Raw genomic sequence first — 27,936 nt, forward strand, 5'->3', positions numbered from 1 at the left:
ACTTTGATAACTACTCATATTATGTTTTTTTGAGTGACTTGTTATTAACACGACTTTTCACTATATTGGGGGTAAAACGAGCGAATGTGGAGATTTTGATTGGAAGTTCTCTGAGAAATCACGTGGTTTGAGCCACTTGCAGTATACTGAAGCCCTGGGAGCCGGCTGCGCACGTGGGTGACGCTAGGGCCAGCCCTCTCCGGGGTCCCTTTTGTTTAACCATCAAACATAAGGACCTTCCGAGATCCTGAGGGCTTCAGATGAGAAACGGTCAACATCTTGTGCAAGCACCAATACTGACTGACCGCTTATCGTTCTGCAGCCATGTCTAGATCCTTTTATGTCGACTCTTTGATTATTAAGGACACCGTGCGACCCGCACCTCTAAACGAGCATCCCGGACAAGACTTCTTCATCCCCATCAGCATGCATTCGCCCACCATGATGACGGTCAACGCGCCGGTGTGCCCATCCAGGAAGACCGGCACTTTCTGCGTCTGCCCGGTTTGCGTCACGTCCCATCTCCACTCTCCCCGCAGCGGCATTTCGATGCTGAAGAGTCAGTTCCCGGGAGCGGAGCCCCAATATTGTCAGAGGATATCACACCACCAACAGTCTCCGGCGCTGGGACACGCACCTGTCTGCACGCCTACGTACAGCGTCACTGACCCCAGGAGGTACCACTGTCTCTCCATAGGTAAGAATATGTTGTGCATATCTGCATATCTGCAATTCAACGCAATGTAACAACCTGTCAATTAAAACTTTGAAATTAGAGCAACATATCATAATTGCACCACATATATTATGCGTAATTGAATAGACTAGTACGAAATAACAAATACGAAATAACAAACATTATAATGTTTGTTATTTCGTATTAGTCTATCCAATTACGCGCAATTACACACAGTACAACCAATGCCATTTATTGCATAAAGTATGTAGTGCACTGTTAGAACTGTGAATAGAACAATGATGTGGCTAAATCGTTGTGCTGTCTCCATCAGCCGCCTCTGAGAGCAATCACATCCAGAATGGCAAAAGGATGCGTACGGCTTTCACCAGCACGCAACTATTGGAACTGGAGAGAGAGTTCTCCTCCAACATGTATCTATCCCGGCTCAGAAGAATCGAAATTGCGACGTATCTGAACCTCTCGGAGAAGCAAGTGAAAATCTGGTTCCAGAACCGGAGGGTGAAACACAAGAAGGAGGGCAAGGGCACACAGAGGAGCGCGCACAGCGGTTGCAAGTGCGCAAGTGGTCACACGGACTACCCGAGGTCTGAGGACGAGGAATCTTTATCCCCTGCATCAGCGTCAGAGGAGAAAGAGATCTCCCCAATCTGAGGCCATCTCACACTATACATACTTCCATTACACTACTGGCATAGTCTACCCTTGTTCAACACGGATTCAGCAATACCAGACGACCTCATGGCCATGATATGCTACTTCCAGTCTGAGAAGAACTATTGGGAATATATTTGGTTCCCTCTGGTTAAATCGTGTAGGCTTATTTGTCATTCGTTTTATGTTAACTGTCAAATATGAACAAATTGTGAATACATGTTTTATTTGTTAAAACATTTAGAAACATAAATGTAATGTTAAATCATTCAGGGTTCAACCAACGTCAAAGTTGTACATCCTCAGTAGTTGTCATACAATGCTTGGTATCTTTCCTTTTCCATGTGATTAGATAAATATCATATTTATCCGATGTGGCTATGACAGCCGTTGATCTACTCTGTTTCACATCTGATTTATCCACGTGAATTTGTATGTGCTTAGTAGACTATTATGTAAATAATATGTATATTTGTATTTATTTTAATAAAACTTTGGTGAGTTGTATCTCAGACAAAAATGGATGTGCTATGTTTTTTGACCGGTTGGCAGGTGTATCTTTGATTCGGCCCTTAAAGGCTATTGTTAGAGCTTTTGTGTTTGAATGATATAATTGTCAAGAAATCAACGTTGAGTCTGTATTTTGAGTAAATAGTCAATTTATTATAATAATTGCACGAATTCAAATCATGAGACCATTTCAAGGGACACATTAATGTCATCATATGCAGGTGATCAGAGACACTAATATAAACAGTATTAGATTTACATCCACGTTCACCGTCATTTACAGCCAAATGCATGTACTGTACTATTTTTAAGATGATCAAGAATAGATTGATAGTTTTATAAATCTTGACATTTTCTGTCTGTTCTTAGAGCTGGTTTTGGCAGTGCCCTGCTCGGGTTAACCATGTTACATGTTATATTGAGTCCCTCTCTGATTAGGTAACAGGTTGATAAAAGATATCATCAAGGAGTGCATTACCTGTTAATTAACTATACTGGCACTTAATTAAAGAGTTAAGTTGATGTTGTCTATACTTAACAACTCTCTGACTCTCTCTCTCTCTCTCACACACACACACACACACGCACAAACACACTCCCATCCCCCCAATCATAAGCAGAAAAGAAAAACAGTCCGAATATAAAAGCTGTGGCCTATGGTTCCTATGGTATCCCTAATGGCTAAAAGCATAACTTTAGGGGTCAGTTTTAGATTATTATATTAGAGCTGAGTTTCAGTTGAATTATTGCCAATTTATTCTCTGGTGCATTTAAAAAACAGTATTTACATGTTAGTATATTCGTATAGCCTGACAATAGCCAAAATGGGTAATTATTAAAAGTTATAACACATTATAGCATTAGAGAAAAACGAACATGTAGCCTAACCTATACTGACCATATTTAAACTCAGACTCGAATAAAAGACTCGAATAAAAAAAATGGTGTTCTGAAATGAAATAGAGCCTAATCATGTTTTATATGTCCATTTGTTTTAAGTAGCCTACATTAGTTATTATAATGATGATGCTATTATTATTAGTAGTAGTAGTATTGTTCTTTTTTATTAACACCCTCATTATTCTGACGTTATTATTGATACCTGGACTTTATTTAGAGGCTATATGAAGTACTAGGCCCATAATGTATCCTGCCCACAAAGCCCTATCGGATTAAGCCCAGGGCTAAACCGGGGTAATAGCCTCGATCATCCATGTTATGTTCGCTTTTGAAGAGATTTTGCTTGTCCAAAATGAGTTTAATTGCAGTTTCAGTCCCACGTTGGCTGATTATGCTGCAATTCCTTCGAAACCACAGAACAAGGATATATAGAACTGGGCAAAGGCTTTGACAGGTTAGATTGTCCTGTCTTGGGACTCGCATTTAGCAGTGGACCCCCGACGGCTGCAGACTCTGGGGGCTTTGAAGAGACAGCTACAGGGTTCCTCTGAGCGCGAGAGAACGATTTAGTCACTGTTTCATTAAGCACTAGTTGAACCTTTCAACTTATGGTAAATTGAGGGGGCATGCTGAAATAGAAGGACTGCGTAAGAAGGGCGATAGGAAATTAGCTAACGGTTAATTTAACTCGTTTCAGTCGGAGTTTGGGATACATTCCTAATTGAGAGGGGAAGCAGGTGAAGTTTTGGTCCCACGCAGGCCCATTCAGACCGGGAATAAATGGTCTCTTTTCACATCCCGCTGGTGATCATATATTATTGAGCGAAAGCCACCTAATGAATATATATTGAAGTTCCTATTAATCAAATTAGATTTTACCCCTCGCAGGTGTGAAAGTGAAAGACCACCGGCCCATTAAAACCGATTGACAATGAAGCTAACTGCAGTTTTGGGAAAGTCTCCCCCTTTTCAGACCGATGGGCCCTGACCTCGAACTGTCAGTACGCTATAATAGCCTGAAACTCATGTGTATTATACCTTCAGGCCATGGCAAGACTAGCTGGAGAGACAAAGTAAACTCTCAAAAACACTATCATAGTAGGCGTGTAAGGACAGTCGCGTTTTTGGCTAAAATCAGAAGAAAAGCAATAGCATGAAGCAGTTGCCCCAATTCGTGTGGCATGACTTTCATACTTTTAATTTGCATGGTCGATTTATAAAATGCCTTAATAGAAAAGTAATGCAATTATAGGTCTAAAGTCTAAACCGTAACTCAGCCCAAAATATTGTGGAATGTAAAATTGAGACATTGTTACTTTGGATGAGGTATGAGGCCTGTTCAAATACAATAGCCACCAAAACCAGCACTCCAAAGACGATATAATTACTATTGAAAATGTGGCAATTACGCATTACAAAAGACAATTAATACGACTGCTTTTCACCAGTGTGCAGCTGCTGTCTCGTGTGGAGATATAAGAGCAAACTCAAGTGTCAATGAGAAAAGGAGAGAAAAAGTTTTGTCTTGGCCTGCGGAGACCTCTGCTTTGGTCATGAATCTGCAAGTACAATTTTGGCCCTCGATAAATGTGACAACCCTCTCTTCTGAGTCCAAGTGCTTCGAGTGGCGATGAATCATCCCGCCCTGGTAAAGGCAGGGGTCCAGGAGTGTCCAGTGAGTTGCTTGTTTCAAATGATGATGAAACTGTGAATTCTGGACACGTGCCCCATCAATGCAGTCTTTGGTGACTTAATCTAGTGGGAGCCCGGTCACCACACAATATGTGCCATGAGCTTTTGTCATGCTCTTCAGAATAGGCCTTTTCTAAAATGTCAACCACTTTAAAATCCATTATTTTGTTGGGTTAGAGCGTGCCTCTTAAATCATCAACTGCATTTAGTCGCTGAATTAATGAATATGGCTCTCCGAAACAGAGGACAACGAACAGAATATGACGATATATATCCTTGAAATATACATTTCACAAAGCCCAAATTGGACACCCATGCAAAGTAATAATTATATCTTAAACACATTTTTTTTATGGAGAGAAATGTAGGCTTAGCCCAAGTGACTTATGAATAACTATACCACCGCAGTATAGATATGTTATAGGCCAATTATTCGATTCAGTTGTGTCACTATCATAATGGCACGTGTGTGCATGTGTTTGTGTGTGTGTGCTTGAGTGTCTGTGTGTGTGTTTGAGTGTCTGTGTGTGTGTGTTTGTGTGTGTGTTTGAGTGACTGTGTGTGTGTTTGTGTGTGTAACAGCATTACTAATCACTGCTCTACTTACATATGTTTCAAGTAGTTCCATAAAAGCAGCCAGTGTTATTTTATCAGCTAAGCCAGAATGACAGCTTTACATATTTACAAAGGAAATAAATTATACACCCATTTGATTACGAAAGGTGGCCGAAGTACATGCCATGCCACAAGTCATATTGAACTCAAGCATTTGAATATGCTTCTGTGTAATTCCACCTGACACAATAGAAACGTTGTGTGCCTCCAAGAATCTGTCCTTGTCGAAATAATATTTATGTAAATATAAATATTATTTCATTCAGTAAATATGGAACATGGTGGGTTTAAGTAACCATAAGCGATTGTAGTGCTCCAAAGTGTGCACCTGTTACCTAAGAAATGGGTTAAAAGATGGAACTTTTCATGTTTCAGGTTAAAGATGAGGATAACGTATGTTTCATGTTCTCTTTTGTTTGTGATTCATTCCCCTCTGGAAATAACAGGTTCAACTTTGCACCAGTGCAAACTTTGGTCAATCTGGCCCATAGCCAGTTATGAGTTGTGTCAGTCACGTGACTAGGGATAGGTATTCACTCATAGGTGCACTCCAAGTTGTGGCCTCACTTGAAGGATATATTGCAGGGACGTACATGGACATCCTGTAAAAATTATCGCTGGGAAAATCTGCTCAATAATGGATACCTCGGATATTTACTATGACGGTGAGCGCTTCCAACAGCAGTCACCGGAAGAGTATGACTATAACCCGCCCTCCTGCCGCTACAGCGGTGACACCGAGCAGGTACGGATCCCCATGCCCCCTTGTGCCTCTGTCGAGCACCGGAGCAAGGGAACTTTACTGCCCTACGATCTACCTCCCTGTCAGTACTCGAGGCCTCTTCAGACACAGACCCAGGAACAGGAGTACCTGACAGGTCAGGGTCGTGTACCGAACGACTACCATCTAGGAGACAGCCTAGTGGTGGAGGTAGAGTCCCCGGCACAAGTGCCATTCCCCTGGATGAGGAGCTCCAGAGTTCACTCATACCAATCACTCCCAGGTGAGCAGAATACTTTACAGGTGCAATTATATAACATACATAGTTGTGACGCGATTTTGTCTGACAGGTAAAATGATTAGATGGAAGAAAAGGTTTCACAAGGCCTCAAAACTTGGCCTAACCTGAAATAAACAAGGTTATAGCATTAGCGTAAAAATGCAAACACAGTCTAGATAGATTAACTGAACAACGACACACCTTTTATATGTATGTATCTTTTAATTTAAGGTGGTTATTCCCAGAACGGGGACGAATACAAGCGGAGCCGCACCGCGTATAGCCGGGCTCAGTTATTGGAGCTGGAGAAGGAGTTCCTCTTTAACAAGTATATATCCAGGCCCCGCAGATATGAACTAGCCACCACACTTAAACTGACAGAGAGACACATCAAAATCTGGTTCCAGAACCGGCGGATGAAGTGGAAAAAAGAAGAAACGAAAAAACGAAGCCCCTCTGACCACCATGAACCGGAGTCTTCCAATAAGGATTGATAAAACGTTAGGATAGCAGCATATGACCCTGGGTTTGACATCCAGATTATTTGTTGCACTTGTCTATAAAATGATAGGCCTATATGTGCTTAAACTTTATAGCCTACGTTAGGCCTATGATGTGGCTATAGGGACATTTTACAATTTGAGAGCTATTCAATTCTTTGTCTTGTGCGTATATATAATGTTGCTAAATTTGCGAGTAATTCATTTATTTGTCATGTGCATAAGCTAACATTTTGTTAAAAATTGCTCAATTTTAAATGACTGAAAATATCTGGAATTTTAATTAAAATGGATAAGAGTATCCATTTACTTCAGAATGTATTGTCTAATTTATTTTAGATACACAATAGTTGCCATTGTTAACAGCCCACTGGAAATGATTTACCTGTTCTCTGCGTTTTAAACGCATGTTAGGATAACAGAGCATACATTCATTAATTGGAGGCCTACACGCAGACTATGTATCAATGAATGACCGTGTTGAATGACTGAAAATATACGCTAGAACTAGCCAATAATATGATTAAGACATGTCTTACCTTTAGCCTACTTAATATGCAGATTAATTAACAATGCTTATAATTTTCCTCCTTGTTCCACATATATAGCCTGTGTGATAGGCTATAACTAACACAAGAGGCATTTTGCCAGCAGAATGGTTGGTCTCATAAGTCTAAAAGGCACCTGCAAAGGGTTTATCTTATGGGCGTCACGACCCGTAATTTGTGGACAAATGATTAATGAGTGGTTAAGATATGATTTCGCTTTACAATTGCAGGCCAACGTTTACAAAACTTAAAGATAACAAAATACCTTTTGAAAATGAGGAACAATGCAAATGGCAACATGTTCTCTTTCAGTTGGTTACCTAACTCAGAGAAAGTAAAAATAAGAAAAAGGGATGATGGCAAATACCCAGAACTAGAATGACTTTTGCCCCCCAGGTTTGAGCAAACAATTAAGTCACTGTGTCATTTCCGCTGGTCGTGCAAATGCAGGTCGCCCGCCCAGCAACACTCATCAACAGACATCAACACAACTGAGCCAGGTGAAGTTAAACCTATAAATTAATATCAGTTATTCAGATCTCTACAGGTTGCGTTCTCTGTCATCTGGGCGAAACTTTTAAGCCAAAGAAAGATGTATACACGATATATTTTAATGTTGTTAGAATACTAAGATAAGGACATTTGTGTTTGCATGGGCTGCAGCCTTTGCTCACTGCGAAACAAATATATACTTAATTTCAACGTCTAGTTTTGATTTACATTTGGTTGAGTTGTCAACTAACGTCAATTCAACATTAAATCAATAAAAAAAATGTCCTCACGTCATTGGAGTTATATTAAAAGTTGGATGAAAAAAATACAAAATTCCCTTATGTTGATGATGTTTTGCAAATCCAATTAGTTTTCCACGTTGAATCAACGTTGTAACATTGATTTATGTTGTTGAAATGACGTGGCAACAACAACTTCGATTCAATCAGTTTTTGCCAAGTTGGGAGACCACGTTTCCGCACACTGGACAGATAGCCCTATACCATGCATTGACCACTGGGTAGAGCAGGGATAGGCAAATGACAGCCTGCGGCTGCATGCGGACCCCGGCCCTCCTTTTGAAGGCCCTCAGATATCCTTTTAAAAACTGAAAACATTTTTCTCCACCCTATGGCAAAAATGTGTTTTATAGAGTTGCAGGAAATTAGCTTTAAAACTGCAAATTTTCCTCTCAGTCGCATGGAAAAATTGGTATAATTGTATGAAATTTGTTAGAAAATTGCAATATGCACATGTGGGTAGACAGACTCGCAAGCAACGGCGGCACCTCATGATGAGTTCAGATTTTTTGTGGCCCCCACCTTGACCAGAGCTGCCCATCCCTGTAAAACCTTACGTAAAAGCCAAAAGTATGTGGACACCTACTCATCGAACATCTCATTACAAAATCATGGGCATTAATATGGAGTTGGTCCCCCATTTGGTGCTATAACAGCCTTCACTCTTCTGGGAAGGCTTTCCACTAAATGTTGGAACACTGCTACGGGGACTTGCTTCCATTCAGCCACAAGAGCAATAGTGAGGTCAGGCACTGATGTTGGGCGATTAGGCCTAGCTCGTAGTCGGGGTTCCAATTCATCCCAAAGGTGTTTGAGGGGGTTGAGGTCAGGGCATTGTGCAGGGCAGTCAAGTTCTTCCACACAGATCTCAACAAATCATTTCTGTATGGACTTCGCTTTGTGCACTGGGGCATTGTCATGCTGAAACAATAAAGAGCCTTTCCCAAACTGGTGCCACAAAGTTGGAAGCACAGCATTGTCTAGAATTTCATGATATGCTGTAGCGTTAATAATGTGCGACCTAGATGTTTCCACTTCACAATAACAGCACTTACAGTTGACAGGGGCAGCTCTAGCAGGGCAGAAATTTGACGAACTGACATCCTATAGGGTGCCACATTGAAAGTCACTGAGCTCTTCAGTACAGGCCATTCTGCTGCCAATGTTTGTCTTCGTATAGCCTATCATGCTGACCAAACCGTGCACCTGCGTGCTCCATCACGCGCATGTTGATTTTGAACCCCCACACCAGACAATCAGGACACGCAGGTTGAAATATCAAAACAAACTCTCAACCAATTATATTAATTTGAGGACAGGTCGAAAATAATTGAACATTTATGGCAATTTAGCTAGCTAGCTTGCTGTTGCTAGCTAATTTGTCCTGGGATATAAACATTGGGTTGTTATTTACCTGAAATCCACAAGGTCCTCTACTCTGACAATTAATCCACAGATGAAACGGGAAAACCAAATTCCTTTCTCATCATCTCTCCTCCTTCCTCAGGCTTCTTTTTTACTTCTTTGGACTTTATATGGTGGTTGGCAACCAACTTTACAGTGCATTACTACAACCGACTGGAATGTGGACGTCAGTTCATCTTTCAATCACCCACGTGGGTATATGCTCCTAAACACCAATGAGTAGATGGCACGTGGGTATATGCTCCTAAAAACCAATGAGGAGATGGGAGAGGCCAAACTTGCAGCGCGTTGAGTGTCACAAATAGAACCTATTTCTATTTTAGCGCCTAGCCATGCAGAAGCTCGCTGAGACGAGTGAGCAGTGTGGGTGCAATGATTGAATAACATGTATGTGTACATTTATTTTGCAACGCTCGCGCACGCGACGCGAGCGGTGTGGTCAGCATGTCAGTAATGCAGTCTGTTTGGAACTTGGAGAGCTCTCCTAAACTGCTGTTTAGAAGTCTCACCATGGTGCATTTCTATAGGTTGATTCATTTCCGGTGTTTTACCCATCTACACAGCCAGGCACCCGAGTCTTACGCCTCTATCACATCGATAGCGTCATTGCGTTTTGGTACACCAAAAGTACATACATTTTCAATGGAACGCTGCTATTGAATGTATGCATCAAATTGTATGCATAGAAGGATTGACAGAAATGGTAGCAGAAGGTGAATATTGAACTTTCGTTGCACACATATCCAGATGATGCTATTTACCATTTTGTGCAATGACGCTGTAGGTGTGATCGAGGATTTACGCTATCATTTCTGTTACGATTTCTGTCAAGCATTCTCCGCATACAATTTGATACCCTCCAACAAGCAAAAACTAAAGCAGGAAGTACCAGTGACTCGCTCAATATGCAAGTTGTCAGATGACGCAGATGCTAAGCTACCAGACTTTTTTGCTAGCACAGACTGGAAAATGTTCCAGGATTCATCTGGTCAGTCACCGGCTTCATCAATAAGTGCATCGATGACGTCGTCCCCACAGTGACTGTACGTACAAACCCCAAACAGAAGCCATGGATTACAGGCAACATCAGCACTGAGCTTAAGGGTAGAGCTGCCACTTTCAAGGAGCGTTTATAAGAAGTCCCGCTATGCTCTTTGACGAACCATCAAACAGGCAAAGCATTAATACAGGACTAAGATTTAATCTTACTACACCGGCTCTGACACTCTTCAGATGTGGCAGGGCTTGCAAACTATTACAGACTACAAAGGAATCCCCAGACACGAGCTGCCCAGTGACAAGCCTTTCAGATGAGCTAAATTACTTCTATGCGCGCTTCGAGGCAAGCAACACTGAAGCATGAATGAGAGCACCAGCTGTTCTGGATGAATATGTGATCACTCTCTAGATAGTCGATGTGAGTAAGACCTTTTTAAGCAGGTAAATATTGACAAGGCCGCAGGGCCAGATGGATTACCAGGATGTGTACTCGGAGCATGCCCTGACCAACTGGCAAGTGTATTCCCTGACATTTTTAACCTGTCCCTGATCGAGTCTGTAATACCAACATGTTTCAAGCAGACCACCATAGTCCCTGTGCCCAAGAATACCAAAGTAACCTGCCTAAATGACTACTGACCCGTAGCCCTCACGTCTGTAGCCAGGAAGGTCTTTGAATGGCTGGTCATGGCTCACATCAACACCATTATCCCAGAAACCCTAGACCCAGTCAAGCTTGCCCCAACAGATCACACAATCTCTATTGCACTCCACACTGCCCTTTCCCACCTGAACAAAAGGAAAACCTACGTGAGAATGCTGTTAATTAATTACAGCTCAGTGTTCAACACCATAGTGCCCTCGAAGCTCATCACTAAGCTAAGGACCCTGGGACTGAACACCTCCCTCTGCAACTGGATCCTAGACTTCCTGACGGGCCGCCCCCAGGTAGTAAGGGCAGGCAACAACACATCTGCAACGCTGATCCTTAACACAGGGGCCCCTCAATGATGCGTGCTTAGTCCCCTCCTGTTCTCCCTGTTCACCCACGACTGCGTGGCCAAGCACGACTCCAACACCATAATAAGTTTGCCGATGACACAACGGTGCTAGGCCTGATCACCGACAACGATGAGACAGCTTATAGGGAGGAGGTCAGAGACCTGCCAGTGTGGTGCCAGGACAACAACCTCTCCCTCAATGTAATCAAGACAAAGAAGATGATCATGGACTACAGTTATATGGCTGCACCATCGAGAGCATCCTGACTGGTTACATCACAGCTTGGTATGGCAACTGCTCGGGCATCCAGAGGGTAGTGTGTATGGCCCAGTACATCACTGGGGCAAAGCTTCCTGCCATCCTGAATCTCTATACCAGGTGGAGTCAGAGGAAAGCACTAAAAATGGTCAAAGACTCCAGCCACCTTAGTCATGGACGGTTTTCTCTGCTACTGCACAGGAAGCAGCACCAGAGCTCCAGGTCTAGGTCCAAAAGGCTCCTTAACAGATTCTACCCACAAGCCATAAAAGCCATATTTGCATAGACCCCCCCCCCCCCTCCCACACTTTATTAACGCTGCTCATACTCGCTGTTTAAAAAAAAAATGTTTTTATCTATGCATAATCACGTTACCCCTACCTACATGGGTCACGGCCTGACCGTAGAGAGCTTTTTATGTCTTTATTTTGGTTTGGTCAGGGTGTGATTTGGGTGGGCATTCTATGTCCTTTTTCTATGTTTTGTATTTCTTTGTTTTGGCCGGGTATGGTTCTCTATCAGGGACAGCTGTCGATCATTGTTTCTGATTGGGAACCATACTTAGGTAGCTTTTTCCCACATGGGTTTTGTAGGTAGTTATTTTCTGTTTAGTGTTTGCACCTTACGGGACTGTTTCGGTTTCTTTATTCTCTTGTTATTTTGTATTAGTGTTCAGTTCAATAAACAAACATGAACACTTACCACGCTGCGCTTTGGTCCGACTACTCTTCCTCATCCGATGACGAAAGCCCTTACAACATGTGCATATTACCTCAATTACCTCGACTAACCTGTACTCGGTACCGGTACCCCCCTTTATATATAGCCTTGTTATTGTTAGTTTATTGTGTTACTTAAAAAAAACAATGTTTGTTTATTTAGTAAACATTTTCTTAACTCTTATTTTTCTTACAACCCAACAATGCAGTTGTAAGTAGGCATTTCACTGTAAGGTCTACACCTGTAGTATTCGGCGCACGTGACAAATCAGTTTGATTTGATTTATTCAATGTATGCACCATATAGACCGCACAACAACTGCCTCTGCAATGCGATTCTGCAAGGCAAATGCAGTTCCATTGGAAATGAATGTACTTCTGGTGTACCATTACGCAATGACTTTGTAGGTGTGATCTAGGCGTTGTCGGGCCATGCTTGGATCTGCTCTCACGGGGCCAAAGCCAGGTCACTGGTACTTTTCAACACTCATTTACATAACAATGACTGTCTGTGAACTTTAACACCTTCTCACAAAGCAAGTTTGTTGATTATGCAGAGTTTGTTGATTTTTCTCTTCACAAGTCCTCATTGTCAGCCTTATAGCTATGGAAACACAATTTCCCTAGTATAACACATGGGTGCACTAGTGTAACAATGTTACAGTAGAAAAGCAGGAACAGTGGCATAACCATAGATAGCCTATTCTAATTCATTTCTATGGGTTTATTATAGGCTACTGAAATTACTTCATTTTGAATGATGCTGGGTTCAAACAATAAACCGGTCTGGGAAAAAACACTGTTTAGGCTCATATATCAAAATTCCTCCAGTTGAAACCATAAACATGTCAATGCCCCCTTGTGGATGTTTGCTTCTAAGTAGAAGTATGTAATTTCCACAGGTCATCTTTTCTTATTGGCAGTCAATAAATGTGGCCATCCTGATCAACAGTTCGTAACTGGGCATCACAATTCATGAATTATATTTCTGGATTATTGCTGTAGACTGTAATAGGCCTAATGATGTATTAAGTAATGCTAGGAAATGTGTGTGTGTGTGTTTGTTTGTGCACGCGTACATGTGTGCTATATGCATAGTCTATAGTCACTTTCTATACATAGTCACTTTACCCCTACCTACATGTACAAATTACCTCGACTAACCTCTACCCCCGCAAATTGACCCTGTATATAGCCTCGTTATTGTTATGTAATTTTCTTGTGTCACTTTTTTAAAATTAAATAAAAAACTTTAGTTTATTTAGTAAATATTTTCTTAACTCTATTTATTGAACTGCATTGTTGGTTAAGGGCTTTTACGTAAGCATTTCACTGTAAGGTCTACTACACCTGTTGTATTCGATGCACGTGACAAATACAATTTGCTTTGATTTGATTTATACTCAACAGTCACTCGTGGTTGCGCATGTTTAGCCATAGATTACATTCCATTCTGTTTAAAGATGTGCAATGCTGAATTAACGTCAAAATGTAATCATATCACATCCACAAAACGCCATTGTACTTGTTTTACAAGCGCGCAATGCGATAGAAATGAGTTAACACGAGAAACATGGAAAGTGCCTTAGATGAGCCAGTTATCACAAACAACGTCCTCAAAAGCCAGCTTGCATGACCTTTTACAGAGTTGGAAAATGTCTGAAAGAAATTGGCTACACACTAACCTTAATAGGTATACAACTGATTTTGCACCAATGCATTGGAACAGTTTTTTTTATAGCCCTCTGTATGTCGAGGCTTACTACAAATCACAATTCCAAAAAAAAATATAACTTTAAGTAAATAAGCGTACTATTTTAATGGACTGGCGTTATGAATGTGTTGTTGTAGAGGGTAAAATAAGAGGAGAGCCTTCAGTAAGGAACTCAGTAAGGCACTAAAATTAGATTTTTTTTTGTTTGGAGAACAAGGTACAGTGTTCTTTTGCGCGCTTCGGCTGAGGGAACATGTGGAAGTCATCGCGCTGAGCGGCTGGAGATATGTGTTTCTCTGCAAGGTGAGCGCTGCGGGACGGGCCGGGCACCGCTGGAAGTGCCGCTGAGAGAGGGGTTGGGGGTGGTCAGCCCCGGGGCTCCACTCCATGAAAAACGGCCTGGTCGGCTGACTTGGCTCCACATCCCTGAGTGCAGTGAGATAGGTAATTCATAATGACCCTTTATCCCAGCTATTAGGCCAGCCTCGGGGCCTGGGGAGAAGGGGCTGGGGTCACAAAACACCTTCACAGAGTCGGCAAACAACAGAGGAAACAGTGTGCCAAACGGGCAACAAACAAAAAACTTTTTTCATAAGAAATTGCCCAAAAAATAAGAATAACTGGAAATACCTCCCTCTTGGGGAATATAATGAAGTCAATATGTGGTTGACTTGAGAGAGAGTTGAGTTGTGTGTAGTGCCTGGTGTTGGAGCGCCCCCTGTGGGCAATGGAGGCTTGGACGTTCATGTTAGCAAGTTTCAGTTTTGAAAAGTGCTAATGAACTGAGCACTAATGTTCGAACAAAACTCCTTTAATGTTACCTTTGCGTATTTGCGGAATGGTGACATTTCTTTATCTATTTGAAAACATCCGTCAATGTCGCTTGATAAGTTATATCGTTTGCTTTTCTTCGAAAATAAGCTCGACACCGGATTTTTGTGCATATTTATTTCTCGTCCCTCTTTCCTACATCATTGCCCAGCAGAGTCCAGCTCCAGTCTCATGGAGAAAACAGGACTCTTATTTTGAAAGGAATCCCAGAGCTGGAGCCTCCTGTAGGGGAGGAGAGGGGGGTCATTTCCTGAGAGTTATTTACTTTGAGCCAGATGATTAGTTTTTTTGGGAAGGACGGGCTGTAACATTGAATCAATTACTGGACGCTGTAGCTCAAGCACATTGTGAGCGCGGCAGTGGACGCAGACGGAGGGGCGCACATATGCTAGCTCTCACAGTGAAGGATCGTGGCCATAGGATTACTACCACTGCAACACAATTGCGTAGAGGAGCCTTCACTGAGGCGACCGGAGCGCTTTTATGCTCCTGATTTCATTCTATTGGGATTTAAAATCAAGACACATAATCCAAGGGAATTTAAGAGGTTTGTATTTAAAAGAAATTAGCAAATATTTTTTGTTTTTGCTAACTGTTATTTTCTCAACAAGGCTATCAATTGAGAGAATTTCAAATCTGCTAAAATAAAAAGGTTATCCAACTGGACACTTTTAGACTAGTTCGATTTGTCCTCCTTAGTGAATATTGAAGAAATAGCCTAGCTTCTTATTAGGATAGCACCATATTGTGAAAACTTTACCAAGAAGAAATGATTAATCTGACCTGATCCATCCATCCCACTTTGGGGGCTTACATTAGCCTAATTTCGCTACGAAGAAACGTTCCAGTAAACTTCTTGAAACTTTGAAAATGCATTAGTTTGCAGGCTATGCGTTATGCAAAATGAATTATGCTTTGAACGGGATTCAGTTTTCCATGAAACATATGGTCTCACCTCCGGATGCCAAGCTGAGAGATGTCGCTGACTCGGCTGGATAAAAGCGCTCAATTTCGGCCTCACAGCTGGAGGTGTCACCTCTAGGACTGAGGGTCCATTGTGGGATGCTGCTGCCTGCCTTGACATCTAATGGAAAACACATTGGAAATTGGATTTCAAGTTGTTTTCGTTATTGCACTTGGAATGTGTGGAATTAAATTGAATATTGTACCTTGCCATTTGCTTTCTGAGATTGGACGCAAGCTGTAGCCGAACGGAATTCAAAAGTAGATAGAAAGGTTGTTTTTTTTAACCCACTAAAAAAGTATAGTAGCCTATAGAGGGGAACCAATTCCTGGTTGGATGTAATTTCAGTGCACCAGACAACAACATGCAAATAGCCTACATTTGCCCCCAAGATAATTCTTCATAATTAGCCTATAATTTAATGATGGCCAATATAACATGCAGAAAATATGTATGCATATTTGTTAAGATTGCAATAGAATAGAGTTGCGCGCTGCACGACTGTAACAGTCAAGTTAGATACAAATCTTTAAGTTTTCCATCAGTGATACTCACTGCCTTAGACATTTTTGAGTGTAGGCTATTGCTTGCCCCAATGCCCTTACCACCCTCTTCATTTCAAAATGCTATATTTAGACATGTCTCTGCTATATTCCCATGAAAATCAATTCTGCACATGGGGGTTTGAATTTAACAGTTTAAGTGTCTGTGGAGGACAGAGAGCTGATCAACCATCTCTCAGCTGTTGCTCCAAAGTGTCAAGCGCAGCAGAAGGGGGGTTTGGCAGGCTGCACATTTGCTGAGACTGTAGTGTTTTGTTCGGGCGAGAAAAGGAGAAGACTCAAAAAATGCGCAAACGTGTCAAAATGTATAAATCAGGATTCCCACGCGAATATTTGTCATACAGACTTCTCTTCAAGAGAGGGGTCTCTTAATTATAGTCCCTCTCTAACCCTGGGTTTGGTTTGCCAGGGATAATTAGCCAGTCCCGGGTGAGATAGAGCTGACTACCTCAAATTAATCACTTAGCCCTACACTGTTAAAAGTAGCAGCAAACGTTTTGAGACAAAGGGGATTTTGATTATAGATTAAAATAATGTATTTTAATCGAGCCAATGGGAGATAACAATTAGAAGAAAATGTAAAATAATTATCCTATAGTCACAAATTAGGTTTAAACTAAGTGTTTCTATTGAATAGATTAGAGTAAAACTGGTAGGTATATAAACGTTTCAGAGTTAAGCGCGCCTGTGTTTGGAGTTGCGTCTCTCTCAGCTCGTGCGTTGATGGAATCCAGGGTCCTGCGCAACAGACAGAGAGATAACGCTCGTACCAGGGGAATGTCTGTTGACCACAGACCCATGACAGCAAGCACGATTAAACCTGGATGGACGAGTTCTTTAACAACCTAAAAGTTAGTTGGGTCGAGTTACTTGGTTTACAAGCCTATGGTAGCCATGTCTAGATTTTATGTTGCAGTGAATAAGTCAAGATGCAAACATATATGTTAACTGAAACATCAGAATCAATCCTGAAATTCTGTTTCGACTTTTGTAGTACTTACAATTTGTGTTAATTGATGCTGTTAGACGGCATAATTCCTATAGCTCTATAGGCTTATACAGTAGCCTAATACAGTTGGCATGTTTGTAGTCTAGGCCTATACCTGGCCATTGCCACAGAAATAGGCTATTCCATTTCTGGCGAAATGACAAACAATAATCTAACTTTCCTGCTGGAGAAAGAAGTTACAGCCCACAGATGACTGCTTGATGCAGGCGAAACGTGAACTATGTCGCCCCCTAGCGACTTCAGAGCCTGAATTGAATTCCAGCTCTTCTTGGCAAAAAAATAAACGTTGGCGCCACTTTACTGATTCAACCATGTCCAACGTTTTTATAAACATCTTCTGAGACCAAACCAGTGTAATCATCACCCCGGCTCAACAAGATTACTCAGTGTGCGCTTTACAAGACCTGGTGTGCCACAGTAGGCTATAGTTGGAGACAGGATAGAGCCAGTCAGTTTTACTGCTGTGCTGGAGCAGTAAAAGTCCCTCTATTGATTTTAATTGATTAAATTGCAATGTTTTCCAAAAGGCTTAGGTAGTGGAGACAGGGGTATCTTCTCCCATAAATCAACACATTTTCTCTAAGCTTAGACAGATACTAGTGTTGTTTTTGCAACATCTGGTGGAACCATGTCTGACGTGCAAGTATTTAAACTCTTCCAGCAGAATTAACCATCCGTGACCATGGATGAAATGAAGACATGTCTCATCATTGGGGTTTTCTTGCTTGGGTTGTTATCAGGTAAGAAACTCATTTAAGTAAGTCAAAATGTTTCTTGGTTCTTATAACCTGAAAATATTCTGCCAGCGCACCCAACTTGCCTTTTCCTTTCGACATGTGTTTTTATCACTGTTAAATAAACAAACCTGTCCAATATTTTGTATTGAAAACACTATCGACATTCAGTGAACTTGTGTTTTCCATTAGTTACCCGCGGGCTGGCCACACCGACCATTGTATCAACTGAAGATGAGTTTGTTCTCGAGCCGCTCTCGGTGTTCAACATCAGCTGCACTGGTAAAAGGAACGTTGCTTGGGTCGAGCCCCTACCGGACGACACATTCGTTTTGCCTGGATATTACACCTCCACGCTCTTCATCTACAACGCTTCTGTGACACACACCGGATATTACTCCTGCAAATACCAAGACAAAGAGGGCGATGAAGAGGTGGATAGCGTAGCCAATGATGCGTTCATATACGTTTTCGTCCCAGGTAAATATAGTGAAATTGTTTGTCATATCCATGCTCTGTGATTCTATTCTATTATATGAATTCCCATATTGATAGCTTTTGACCAAACAACCATGTTCTTGCCTTGTTCCTCAGATCCTGAGATTCCATTTGTGCCTGAGGAGCCAGATCGCATGCTAGTCCCAGTCTATCCCAATAGAACCATCATCCCATGCAGGGTGTCAGACCCTCAATCCCAGGTGGTCCTAAAGAGCGCTCCCAGTGGAGTAGAGGTGGACGCAGTTTATAAGAACAAGATCGGCTTCATTGGCAACCTGGACGCTGGATTGTACATCTGTGAGACCACCGTGAATGGCATGACAATTACGAGTGACACTTACACCGTGGAGGCCAACAAACGTAAGGAGTCCAGATGTGCATGATTTGTTTGATGACAAATGCTGCTTAGTTTTAATATCACATTGGTTTAAAAAAGCGGTCATCTTTTTTTCATGCCTTAGAGCAGAGACATGGTTGAATAAACATTAGGCCCAGAAAGGGGGATGATATTGAGGCCAGCTATTAACACCCTGGACTTGTTTACTACTGAGAGAGAGAGAGAGAGTGTGTGTGTGTGTGAGAGATAGAGAGAGTGAGAGAGTGTGAGAGAGTGTGAGAGAGAGAGAGAGTGTGTGAGAGAGAGTGAGAGTGAGAGAGAGAGTGTGTGAGAGAGAGAGAGTGTGTGTGAGGGAGAGAGAGAGTGTGTGTGTGTGATAGAGAGAGATGAGATGACATCATGTCATTAGTACTGGGGAGATAACTTCACAAAGTTGTAGTCAGACAGAGAGAATGTGATGCCATCAGCCTACAGTGAACTCAGAGAAGGTGATACCATGCAGAGGCCTGTAGATTACCATATTGTCCCCGTTGACCGTATTGCTCCTCCCTCCCCTGGTGATCTGTACAGAGATGGAAAACGTCCATGTGGAGGTGAAGGCCAGCGAAGAGGCAGTGAGACTGGGGGAACCCTTCAACATCACCTGTGTGGCACCTCCAGGACTGCCCAACCAGCAGCAGTGGCTCCACCCCAGGAAACAGGCAAGGCCTCACCCCCATAGCCGTGAGAAGTAGTGGTGCTGCAGCACCCCCTGTAAAATCAGAATAAAAACGTCTAGTGCAGGCAAAAACATTTGTCCAACCCCCCCCCCCCCCCCCCCCCCTTTCCATCAGAACAGCCTCAATTAGAGAAAATGCAATAACTAAAAATGCAAGAACTCAAAACGAGAAAATGCAATACCTCAAAACGAGAAAATGCAATACAAAATAAATAAAATGAAAGATGTTTTGTGCAAAATTTCAAAATTAAATTAAAGAAGCTGTGAAAATTACCCAACATGTTTCTGATAAGTGTTCAGTTCGGCTTGGATGAATATTTGATGTGGTTGTCATACTATGATGCTGATAAAGAAAGCACCTCTACAGACGGTATCTAACTGCATATTCACATTCTCTCAAGATGCTGAAATAATTAAATCATATTTCTCCACTCCTGTTCCCAAGTAAAAATGTTGCTTACATTTACTGTATCATTTTACAGAGAGAAATGCTTAATTCTGCAGGGGTTAATATTAAGTCTATGTGAGAGGTTATAGACTTACAGTCAGTGTTCAGAATTCAGTTTCCATTTAACTCATCTGAACAATAGGCTACAGCTCCCTTGACATGCCATAGGCCTATTTGAAGTCCCGTTTTGTGACTGTCGAATTTGTATAGCATCTCACAATCATTACACATAACATTGCCAACACCGCTATCATCCTCTTTAAACACTTCCCCAAATCTTTCCCAAACATTTTCTGGCCCTCCCTTCTCTTTATTTTCAACTCTCCATTTCACAGCTTTTCTCTTCTTGAATAAACTTCAGACATTATCCTATTTGCCTCCTTAGATCGACATTAACCTTTTCTGCCCATTCCCAAAAGCATTTGGCGATTGACATGTAGGCTATTTGGCACGAATGCAGTTAGGTCCTAACGTTTAGACTTATGCACTGAATTCAGATAGCCTAAAATAATGAAAGAAAAACCTCAATGTTGCCTATAGATATAAAGTGCACAAGAATGATACATTTAAGGATTTTTTAAAGGTATTGTTTTCTCTTTATTCAACCCACCTGCCCTTCATCACACAATATTTAATAACCCTAAACCTGCCCTTCATCACACAATATTTAATTACCCTAAACCTGCCGTTCATCCACACAACATTTAATGACCCTAAACCTGCCCTTCATCCACACAATATTTAATGACCCTAAACCTGCCCGCCCGCAGATATAACCGATATAATATAAATGTAGTAAATTTAAGTTTGTGTGTCAGTGTAGATGGTAGTGTAGATAGTGGATTGTCTGAAGTGATAGTCTTGGTGTGTGTGTGCACCTCTGTCTTTGTGTGCACTGTTCAGTAATCCCTGCAGCACGTTGTGACAGAGCGTCTGTTTTAGCGGTGGGATTCCTAAGCCCTTTTCCAGAGACAGTTAGGGTAAGAAGAGCACCGGACTCCTGATTCCTGGCTTTGGTCTCAGCTGCAATTACAGGCATTTAAAGGCCCTGGGGTCCTGATTTATCTCCTGTGGACCAGCACATGTTTACCCCATCAGCTCACAGACCTATAGAGAGACATACTGCTCTGACATACAGAATTAATCTCTAAACCTGTAAAAAGGTGGAGAAGAGCATAGAGACAAGATTTTTTATTCCCGAGAGATGGTTATAGATGGTGTATGTGTGTGTGAGTGTGTCTATAGTGTATTTCATCTTCCTTCCTTTTGTTCCTCTATCTAGGCTGTGGATGCAGTCCAGATGAAACAGACTCTGCCTGATAGAGTGGTCTACACCCTCAGTATCCCAGCAGCCACCTCTCAGGACAGTGGGGTGTATGAGTGCTCCATCACCAACAACTTCAGTGGAGAGATCAGAGCCAACAGGGTGGCTGTCACTGTCTTTGGTACACTCTCACCTCCTTATGGCCAATCAAAAATTCATTTTGAAAACATATGCACAATGTCTATCAATATCACTCAAGACATTGCTTATCCTTCAACAGCATTACTCTTTACTACCAATACCACTTAGCTGTAGATGTATTAAACAGAAACGACTTGGGGTCCATCATACTTCTTGGAATAAGTCTTTAAAAGTAGTCCCCTTGAATTCACATAAAAGTATAGAGTTAATTCATCCTGCCTATCAGTGTCAGTTTGACGTGCTAGAGGGAAGGGATGCTTTATGGGATGGCTTCAACAGCCCCAATGCTTTATGGGATGGCTTCAACAGATGTGTGCCAGAATTTCATTTATCTTTTTCTGTTTCTCATCCTTCCTTCTGTGTCCCCTCTCTATCACTCTCTCTTTCTTTTTTCTCTCACTCTCACTTTACCCCACTCTTCATCACTACCTCTCCCTCTGCTCCCCTCGCTTTTCCACCCCTTCTCTCTGTAGAAGCGGACCCCTTTGTGATGTTGGACCACAGTGGGATTGGAGTGGTGGAGTTTGTCAGTATGATGGAGGAGACAGAGTTCACCATCAGTATTGAAGCCTTCCCTGCTCCTAAAGTCACCTGGCTGAAAGATGGCATCGCCATCACTGAGAACAGCTACTTCCTCACCAAGACCAGCCGCCTGGAGGGGAACAAGTAAGATCACAACAGCTGTTTATAGCAAGGCTGTTTTTTTGTGTGTCTGTGGACCTTTGTGTGGTGTGTGCTGGACTGAGCTAAGTGGTTCTCTGCCCATCTCTCAGGCATCAGAGCACTCTGACTCTTCGGCAGCCACTAGAGGAGGACAGTGGTAACTACACCATCATGGTCCTCAGCATCCCTCACACTGCCCAGTTCTCCTTCACCCTCAAAGTGAAAGGTGAGAATAACTTCAAGCCAAGTGAAAATGCACTTTTACATGTGTGTGAACATGCATTTATGTGTTCAAATGTGTTAGGAATTGTGAATGTGTCAGTGTGCGTGTATTGTCTCAGAATAATCCTAAATCTGACCATATGTCTGCCTGTGTGTGTGCCTTCCAGCCTCAGCCCCAGTGCTGTTCCAGCCAGCCTCAGCTCCGGTGCTGATCCCCCAGAGAGAGGAGATGGTTGTTCCCCTCCACACCCCCTTCACTCTGACTTGCAGGGGCGAGGCCGAGCTGGCCTGGGACACGCCCGTCTACCTATCAGAGCAGACAGAGGAGGACAACAGCGGCCTGTTCATCACCACGGTTACCGTAGAGAACGCCACTGCGGCAAACACTGGTTTCTACACCTGCTTCTACAACGGAGGGAACTCCACTGAGGAGGGAGAGGACAGCAGCATCTACATATATGTGCCAGGTATAGGGAAGACATCACTGTGGTGTTGGAGTTAAATCTATGTAAGACGTTTGAATGATTAGAAACTTACCATGCCCTCTTCTCACCCCCTCAGATCCAGAGGTGCCCTTTGTCCCCTCTCTGGTGCCCTTTGGCAACCACGTCCTGAATGGTCATGATGAGATGGAGATCCAGTGTCGCGTGTCAGACCCCAGTGCCAATGTGACCCTGGTTAACACTGATACCCAGCAGGCCGTGCCCATGACTGTCTACGACAGCAAGAGGGGCGCCGTGGGCTTCTTCAGTGCAGGAACCTATGTCTGCAAGGCCCTCGTCAATGGAGAGGAGCACCTCAGTGAGGAGTACATCGTCCACGGCTGGGCAGGGGGGTCAGAGCTGCATGTGGAGCTGAAGGCCCTGAAGACTGCTCTCTTGGTGGGAGACACCATCACTGTCACCTGTGTGGCCCGGGGGTCTGAGATACTGGAAGACCACTGGAAGTACCCTGGAAAACTGGTAAACAACAGCACATACTGTACATAGTTATTACTCTCTTCTTGGAGTGCATATTAATTGATTCATTTGAAAATACATTTGTTTGTTTGATTATAAATGGGTCTAACTTGTGTGTGTGTCCTGTGTGTGTGTCAGGTGAACCGTGGCTTGAAGTCAGTGCGTGAGAATAAGAGGGACCAGGAGATCCAGTACATCATGACTGTCCCCCAGGCCTCAGCCAAAGACAGCGGCATCTACGCCTGCTCCATTACTGACATCATCAGCAATGAGAGCCAGACCAAGGAGCTGGCCATCACTGTCTATGGTACGTTTTTGTCACTGTTTATTAACCTAGTAACAAGGCAATAATCTTGGTCTATCATCTTGCTTGAACTGGTAGATTGTTTTAACTAGCTGTGACCTGTACATATTTAATGAAAGGTTCTCTCTCCATTTTCTGTCCTGACAGAGAGCCCATTTGTGTCGCTGCGCCCTGTGTTCAGTTCTCAGGAGTCAGCAGACCTGGATGAGAGCAGAGAGTTCCGGGCCGACATCGACTCATTCCCCAGCGCCCAGGTCACATGGCTCAAAGATGGCCTCCCCCTCAACTATGTGGCGGCTGAGATAACCAACAGCCTCCAGCAGCTCAGCGAGACCAGGTGAAACTTCCTCTAACATGACTCCACACTGACTGAAGAGATATGATAAACCACTGTCCTGCACACTAAACTCTCTGGCTAATAACAGGTCCCCCAGTTCACCTAGGATGTTCAGATGTCTATTATTAAGGTGTGGTGTGGTGAGATGTTAGATTGGAACTAGTCTCTCATGACAGACTTAACAGCGATCACATGAGATTAGAGTGTAACCATACATGGTGTTTTGTCTCTGTAGGTACCTGAGTGTTCTGACCCTGATCCGGGCCAAGGAGGAGGACAGTGGGAACTACACCATCAGAGTGCAGAACGGGAACCAGACCCACAGCCACAGCTTCAGCCTGCAGGTCAAAGGTGAGGCAGAGGAATGCTCCAACTCCTCAATTTTCATTTACCTTTATCTCACTGACACCTGTGGTCCCATACTCCCATAACTTCCTAACCATCTCTCTTTGACCCCCTTTCTCTATTTCTCTTTTTCCCCTCTCTTCCTCGCTTCTTCTGTCACTGTCTGTATTGTGGTCTGACCCCCTGTTCTTTCTCTGTCTGTGTCCAGTACCTGCAGTCATTGTGGACCTGATGGACCTCCACCATGGCTCAGCCTCAGGCCAGTCTGTAGTGTGTATCGCTGGAGGCATGCCCACTCCTGAGGTGGAGTGGTTCATCTGCAAGAACATAAAACAGTAAGATTACCCTCTCACAACCCCACGTTCTTCCTCTTTCCCCCTGTTCTCTCACTTTCACTCCAACAATAGCCAGTTTTCTTCCTTAAAATTAAAATACACCTACTGTACATGGTTTACCTCCCTGGCCACTTCATATGCTACTATGCCCAATGTGATAATGTCACGCTATCAGTTCTCGTTTCTTTACTCTTCCTTCCTCCCCTGTCCAGCTGCGCCAATGACTCATCTCAGTGGGTGCCCCTGCCAACCAACGACACAGATATCACTGTGGAAGCGCATTTTGATCAGGACAACCAGCTGGAGAGCCAGGTGATCTTCGTGCGTCTTGAGAACACTCTGGCCGTCCGCTGCCTGGCCAGGAACGAGATGGCCGCAGTCAGCAGGGAGGTGAAGCTGGTGTCACAAGGTGAGACATACACGCACAAAGTCACATTTACACACCTCCTCTCTCAATTACAGGGCCTATAGAAAGTTTACACACCTCCTCTCTCAGTTACAGGGCCTATAGAAAGTTTACACACCTCCTCTCTCAGTTACAGGGCCTATAGAAAGTTTACACACCTCCTCTCTCAGTTACAGGGCCTATAGAAAGTTTACACACCTCCTCTCTCAGTTACAGGGCCTATAGAAAGTTTATATACCTCCTCTCTCAGTTACAGGGCCTATAGAAAGTTTACACACCTCCTCTCTCAGTTACAGGGCCTATAGAAAGTTTACACACCTCCTCTCTCAGTTACAGGGCCTATAGAAAGTTTACATACCTCCTCTCTCAGTTACAAGGCCTATATAAAGTTTACACACCTCCTCTCTCCGTTACAGGGCCTATATAAAGTTTACACACCTCCTCTCTCCGTTACAGGGCCTATAGAAAGTTTATACACCTCCTCTCTCAGTTACAGGGCCTATAGAAAGTTTACACACCTCCTCTCTCCGTTACAGGGCCTATAGAAAGTTTACACACCTCCTCTCTCAGTTACAGGGCCTATAGAAAGTTTACACACCTCCTCTCTCAGTTACAGGGCCTATAGAAAGTTGACACACCTCCTCTCTCAGTTACAGGGCCTATAGAAAGTTTACACACCTCCTCTCTCAGTTACAGGGCCTATAGAAAGTTTACATACCTCCTCTCTCAGTTACAGGGCCTATAGAAAGTTTACACACCTCCTCTCTCAGTTACAGGGCCTATAGAAAGTTTACACACCTCCTCTCTCAGTTACAGGGCCTATAGAAAGTTTACACACCTCCTCTCTCCGTTACAGGGCCTATAGAAAGTTTACACACCTCCTCTCTCCGTTACAGGGCCTATAGAAAGTTTACACACCTCCTCTCTCCGTTACAGGGCCTATAGAAAGTTTATACACCTCCTCTCTCAGTTACAGGGCCTATAGAAAGTTTACACACCTCCTCTCTCCGTTACAGGGCCTATAGAAAGTTTACATACCTCCTCTCTCCGTTACAGGGCCTATAGAAAGTTTACACACCTCCTCTCTCCGTTACAGGGCCTATAGAAAGTTTACACACCTCCTCTCTCAGTTACAGGGCCTATAGAAAGTTTACACACCTCCTCTCTCCGTTACAGGGCCTATAGAAAGTTTACACACCTCCTCTCTCAGTTACAGGGCCTATAGAAAGTTTACACACCTCCTCTCTCAGTTACAGGGCCTATAGAAAGTTGACACACCTCCTCTCTCAGTTACAGGGCCTATAGAAAGTTTACACACCTCCTCTCTCAGTTACAGGGCCTATAGAAAGTTTACATACCTCCTCTCTCAGTTACAGGGCCTATAGAAAGTTTACACACCTCCTCTCTCAGTTACAGGGCCTATAGAAAGTTTACACACCTCCTCTCTCAGTTACAGGGCCTATAGAAAGTTTACACACCTCCTCTCTCCGTTACAGGGCCTATAGAAAGTTTACACACCTCCTCTCTCCGTTACAGGGCCTATAGAAAGTTTACACACCTCCTCTCTCCGTTACAGGGCCTATAGAAAGTTTATACACCTCCTCTCTCAGTTACAGGGCCTATAGAAAGTTTACACACCTCCTCTCTCCGTTACAGGGCCTATAGAAAGTTTACATACCTCCTCTCTCCGTTACAGGGCCTATAGAAAGTTTACACACCTCCTCTCTCCGTTACAGGGCCTATAGAAAGTGTACACACCTCCTCTCTCAGTTACAGGGCCTATAGAAAGTTTATACACCTCCTCTCTCCGTTACAGGGCCTATAGAAAGTTTACACACCTCCTCTCTCCGTTACAGGGCCTATAGAAAGTTTACATACCTCCTCTCTCCGTTACAGGGCCTATAGAAAGTTTACACACCTCCTCTCTCAGTTACAGGGCCTATAGAAAGTTTACACACCTCCTCTCTCCGTTACAGGGCCTATAGAAAGTTTACACACCTCCTCTCTCAGTTACAGGGCCTATAGAAAGTTTACACACCTCCTCTCTCCGTTACAGGGCCTATAGAAAGTTTACACACCTCCTCTCTCCGTTACAGGGCCTATAGAAAGTTTACACACCTCCTCTCTCAGTTACAGGGCCTATAGAAAGTTTACATACCTCCTCTCTCAGTTACAGGGCCTATAGAAAGTTTACACACCTCCTCTCTCAGTTACAGGGCCTATAGAAAGTTGAACTGAAGTAATACTGCAAAAAAACACTGAAAAGAAATACACTTTTTGGCCTAAATGCAAAGCTTTATGTTTGGGGCAAATCCAACACAACACATCACTGAGTAACTGCCTCCTTCTTTTCAAGCATGGTGTTGGGTGCATCATGGTATGGGTATGCTTGACATCGACAAAGACTGGGGAGTTTTTCAGGATAAAAAGTGACCGGATGGAGCTAAGCACAGGCAAAATCATAGAGGAAACCTGGTTCAGTCTGCTTTCCACCAGACACAGAGAGGAATTCACTTTTCAGCAGAACAATAACCTACAACACAAAGCCAAATCTACAGTGGAGTTGCTTACCAAGAAGACAGTGAATCAGTGGCCAAGTTATCAGTTTTGACTTAAATCTGCTTGAAAGTCTATGGCGAGACTTGAAAATTGCTGTCTAGTCATGATCCCCAACATCTTGACAGAGCTTGAAGAATTTTGCAAAGAATAATGGACAATCCAGGTGCGCAAAGCGCTCATGAGACTTACCCAAGAAAACTCGCAGCTGTAATCG

The 27,936-nt window shown here is 43.1% G+C and overlaps 3 protein-coding genes across 4 annotated transcripts in view; all 3 read left to right on the forward strand.

Moving 5' to 3' along the window:
• The first annotated feature begins 232 nt into the window (after window positions 1–232).
• On the forward strand, window positions 233–1,871 carry LOC110524557 (GS homeobox 2). Its single transcript, XM_021604333.3, has 2 exons — window positions 233–697; window positions 1,011–1,871. The coding sequence occupies exons 1-2, from the start codon at window positions 325–327 to the stop codon at window positions 1,349–1,351; spliced, it is 714 nt and encodes a 237-aa protein (XP_021460008.1). The 5' UTR covers window positions 233–324; the 3' UTR covers window positions 1,352–1,871.
• A 3,706-nt stretch (window positions 1,872–5,577) lies between these two features.
• On the forward strand, window positions 5,578–6,883 carry LOC110522886 (pancreas/duodenum homeobox protein 1-like). Its single transcript, XM_021601335.3, has 2 exons — window positions 5,578–6,072; window positions 6,301–6,883. The coding sequence occupies exons 1-2, from the start codon at window positions 5,706–5,708 to the stop codon at window positions 6,561–6,563; spliced, it is 630 nt and encodes a 209-aa protein (XP_021457010.2). The 5' UTR covers window positions 5,578–5,705; the 3' UTR covers window positions 6,564–6,883.
• A 7,871-nt stretch (window positions 6,884–14,754) lies between these two features.
• The window catches only part of LOC110523003 (platelet-derived growth factor receptor alpha), a 39,205-nt gene continuing 26,023 nt past the window's right edge, over window positions 14,755–27,936 (forward strand). Inside the window, exons 1-15 of one of the 2 annotated variants that reach the window (XM_036978394.2) lie at window positions 14,755–15,403; window positions 18,054–18,132; window positions 18,319–18,606; window positions 18,721–18,984; window positions 19,532–19,662; window positions 21,410–21,572; window positions 22,066–22,258; window positions 22,366–22,481; window positions 22,645–22,944; window positions 23,039–23,439; window positions 23,575–23,743; window positions 23,888–24,077; window positions 24,313–24,428; window positions 24,631–24,757; window positions 24,970–25,166. In XM_036978394.2, coding sequence (XP_036834289.2) covers window positions 18,075–18,132; window positions 18,319–18,606; window positions 18,721–18,984; window positions 19,532–19,662; window positions 21,410–21,572; window positions 22,066–22,258; window positions 22,366–22,481; window positions 22,645–22,944; window positions 23,039–23,439; window positions 23,575–23,743; window positions 23,888–24,077; window positions 24,313–24,428; window positions 24,631–24,757; window positions 24,970–25,166 — 2,713 coding nt within the window. In that variant the 5' untranslated portion in view covers window positions 14,755–15,403; window positions 18,054–18,074. The remainder of the gene's footprint in view (window positions 15,404–18,053; window positions 18,133–18,318; window positions 18,607–18,720; window positions 18,985–19,531; window positions 19,663–21,409; window positions 21,573–22,065; window positions 22,259–22,365; window positions 22,482–22,644; window positions 22,945–23,038; window positions 23,440–23,574; window positions 23,744–23,887; window positions 24,078–24,312; window positions 24,429–24,630; window positions 24,758–24,969; window positions 25,167–27,936) is intronic. The other variant, XM_036978395.2, reaches the window with a different exon arrangement.

This window comes from Oncorhynchus mykiss, chromosome 5 (genome assembly GCF_057628025.1).
Source record: "Oncorhynchus mykiss isolate SJ-2025 chromosome 5, ASM5762802v1, whole genome shotgun sequence".
Taxonomy (NCBI): domain Eukaryota; kingdom Metazoa; phylum Chordata; class Actinopteri; order Salmoniformes; family Salmonidae; genus Oncorhynchus; species Oncorhynchus mykiss.

Coding starts and splice junctions, on each gene's coding strand:
- LOC110524557 (XM_021604333.3), top strand. CDS start 325: ATGTCTAGATCCTTTTATGTCGACTCTTTGATTATTAAGGACACCGTG. Junction 698..1,010: donor GTACCACTGTCTCTCCATAG/GTAAGAATATGT, acceptor TGTCTCCATCAG/CCGCCTCTGAGAGCAATCAC.
- LOC110522886 (XM_021601335.3), top strand. CDS start 5,706: ATGGATACCTCGGATATTTACTATGACGGTGAGCGCTTCCAACAGCAG. Junction 6,073..6,300: donor CTCATACCAATCACTCCCAG/GTGAGCAGAATA, acceptor TTTTAATTTAAG/GTGGTTATTCCCAGAACGGG.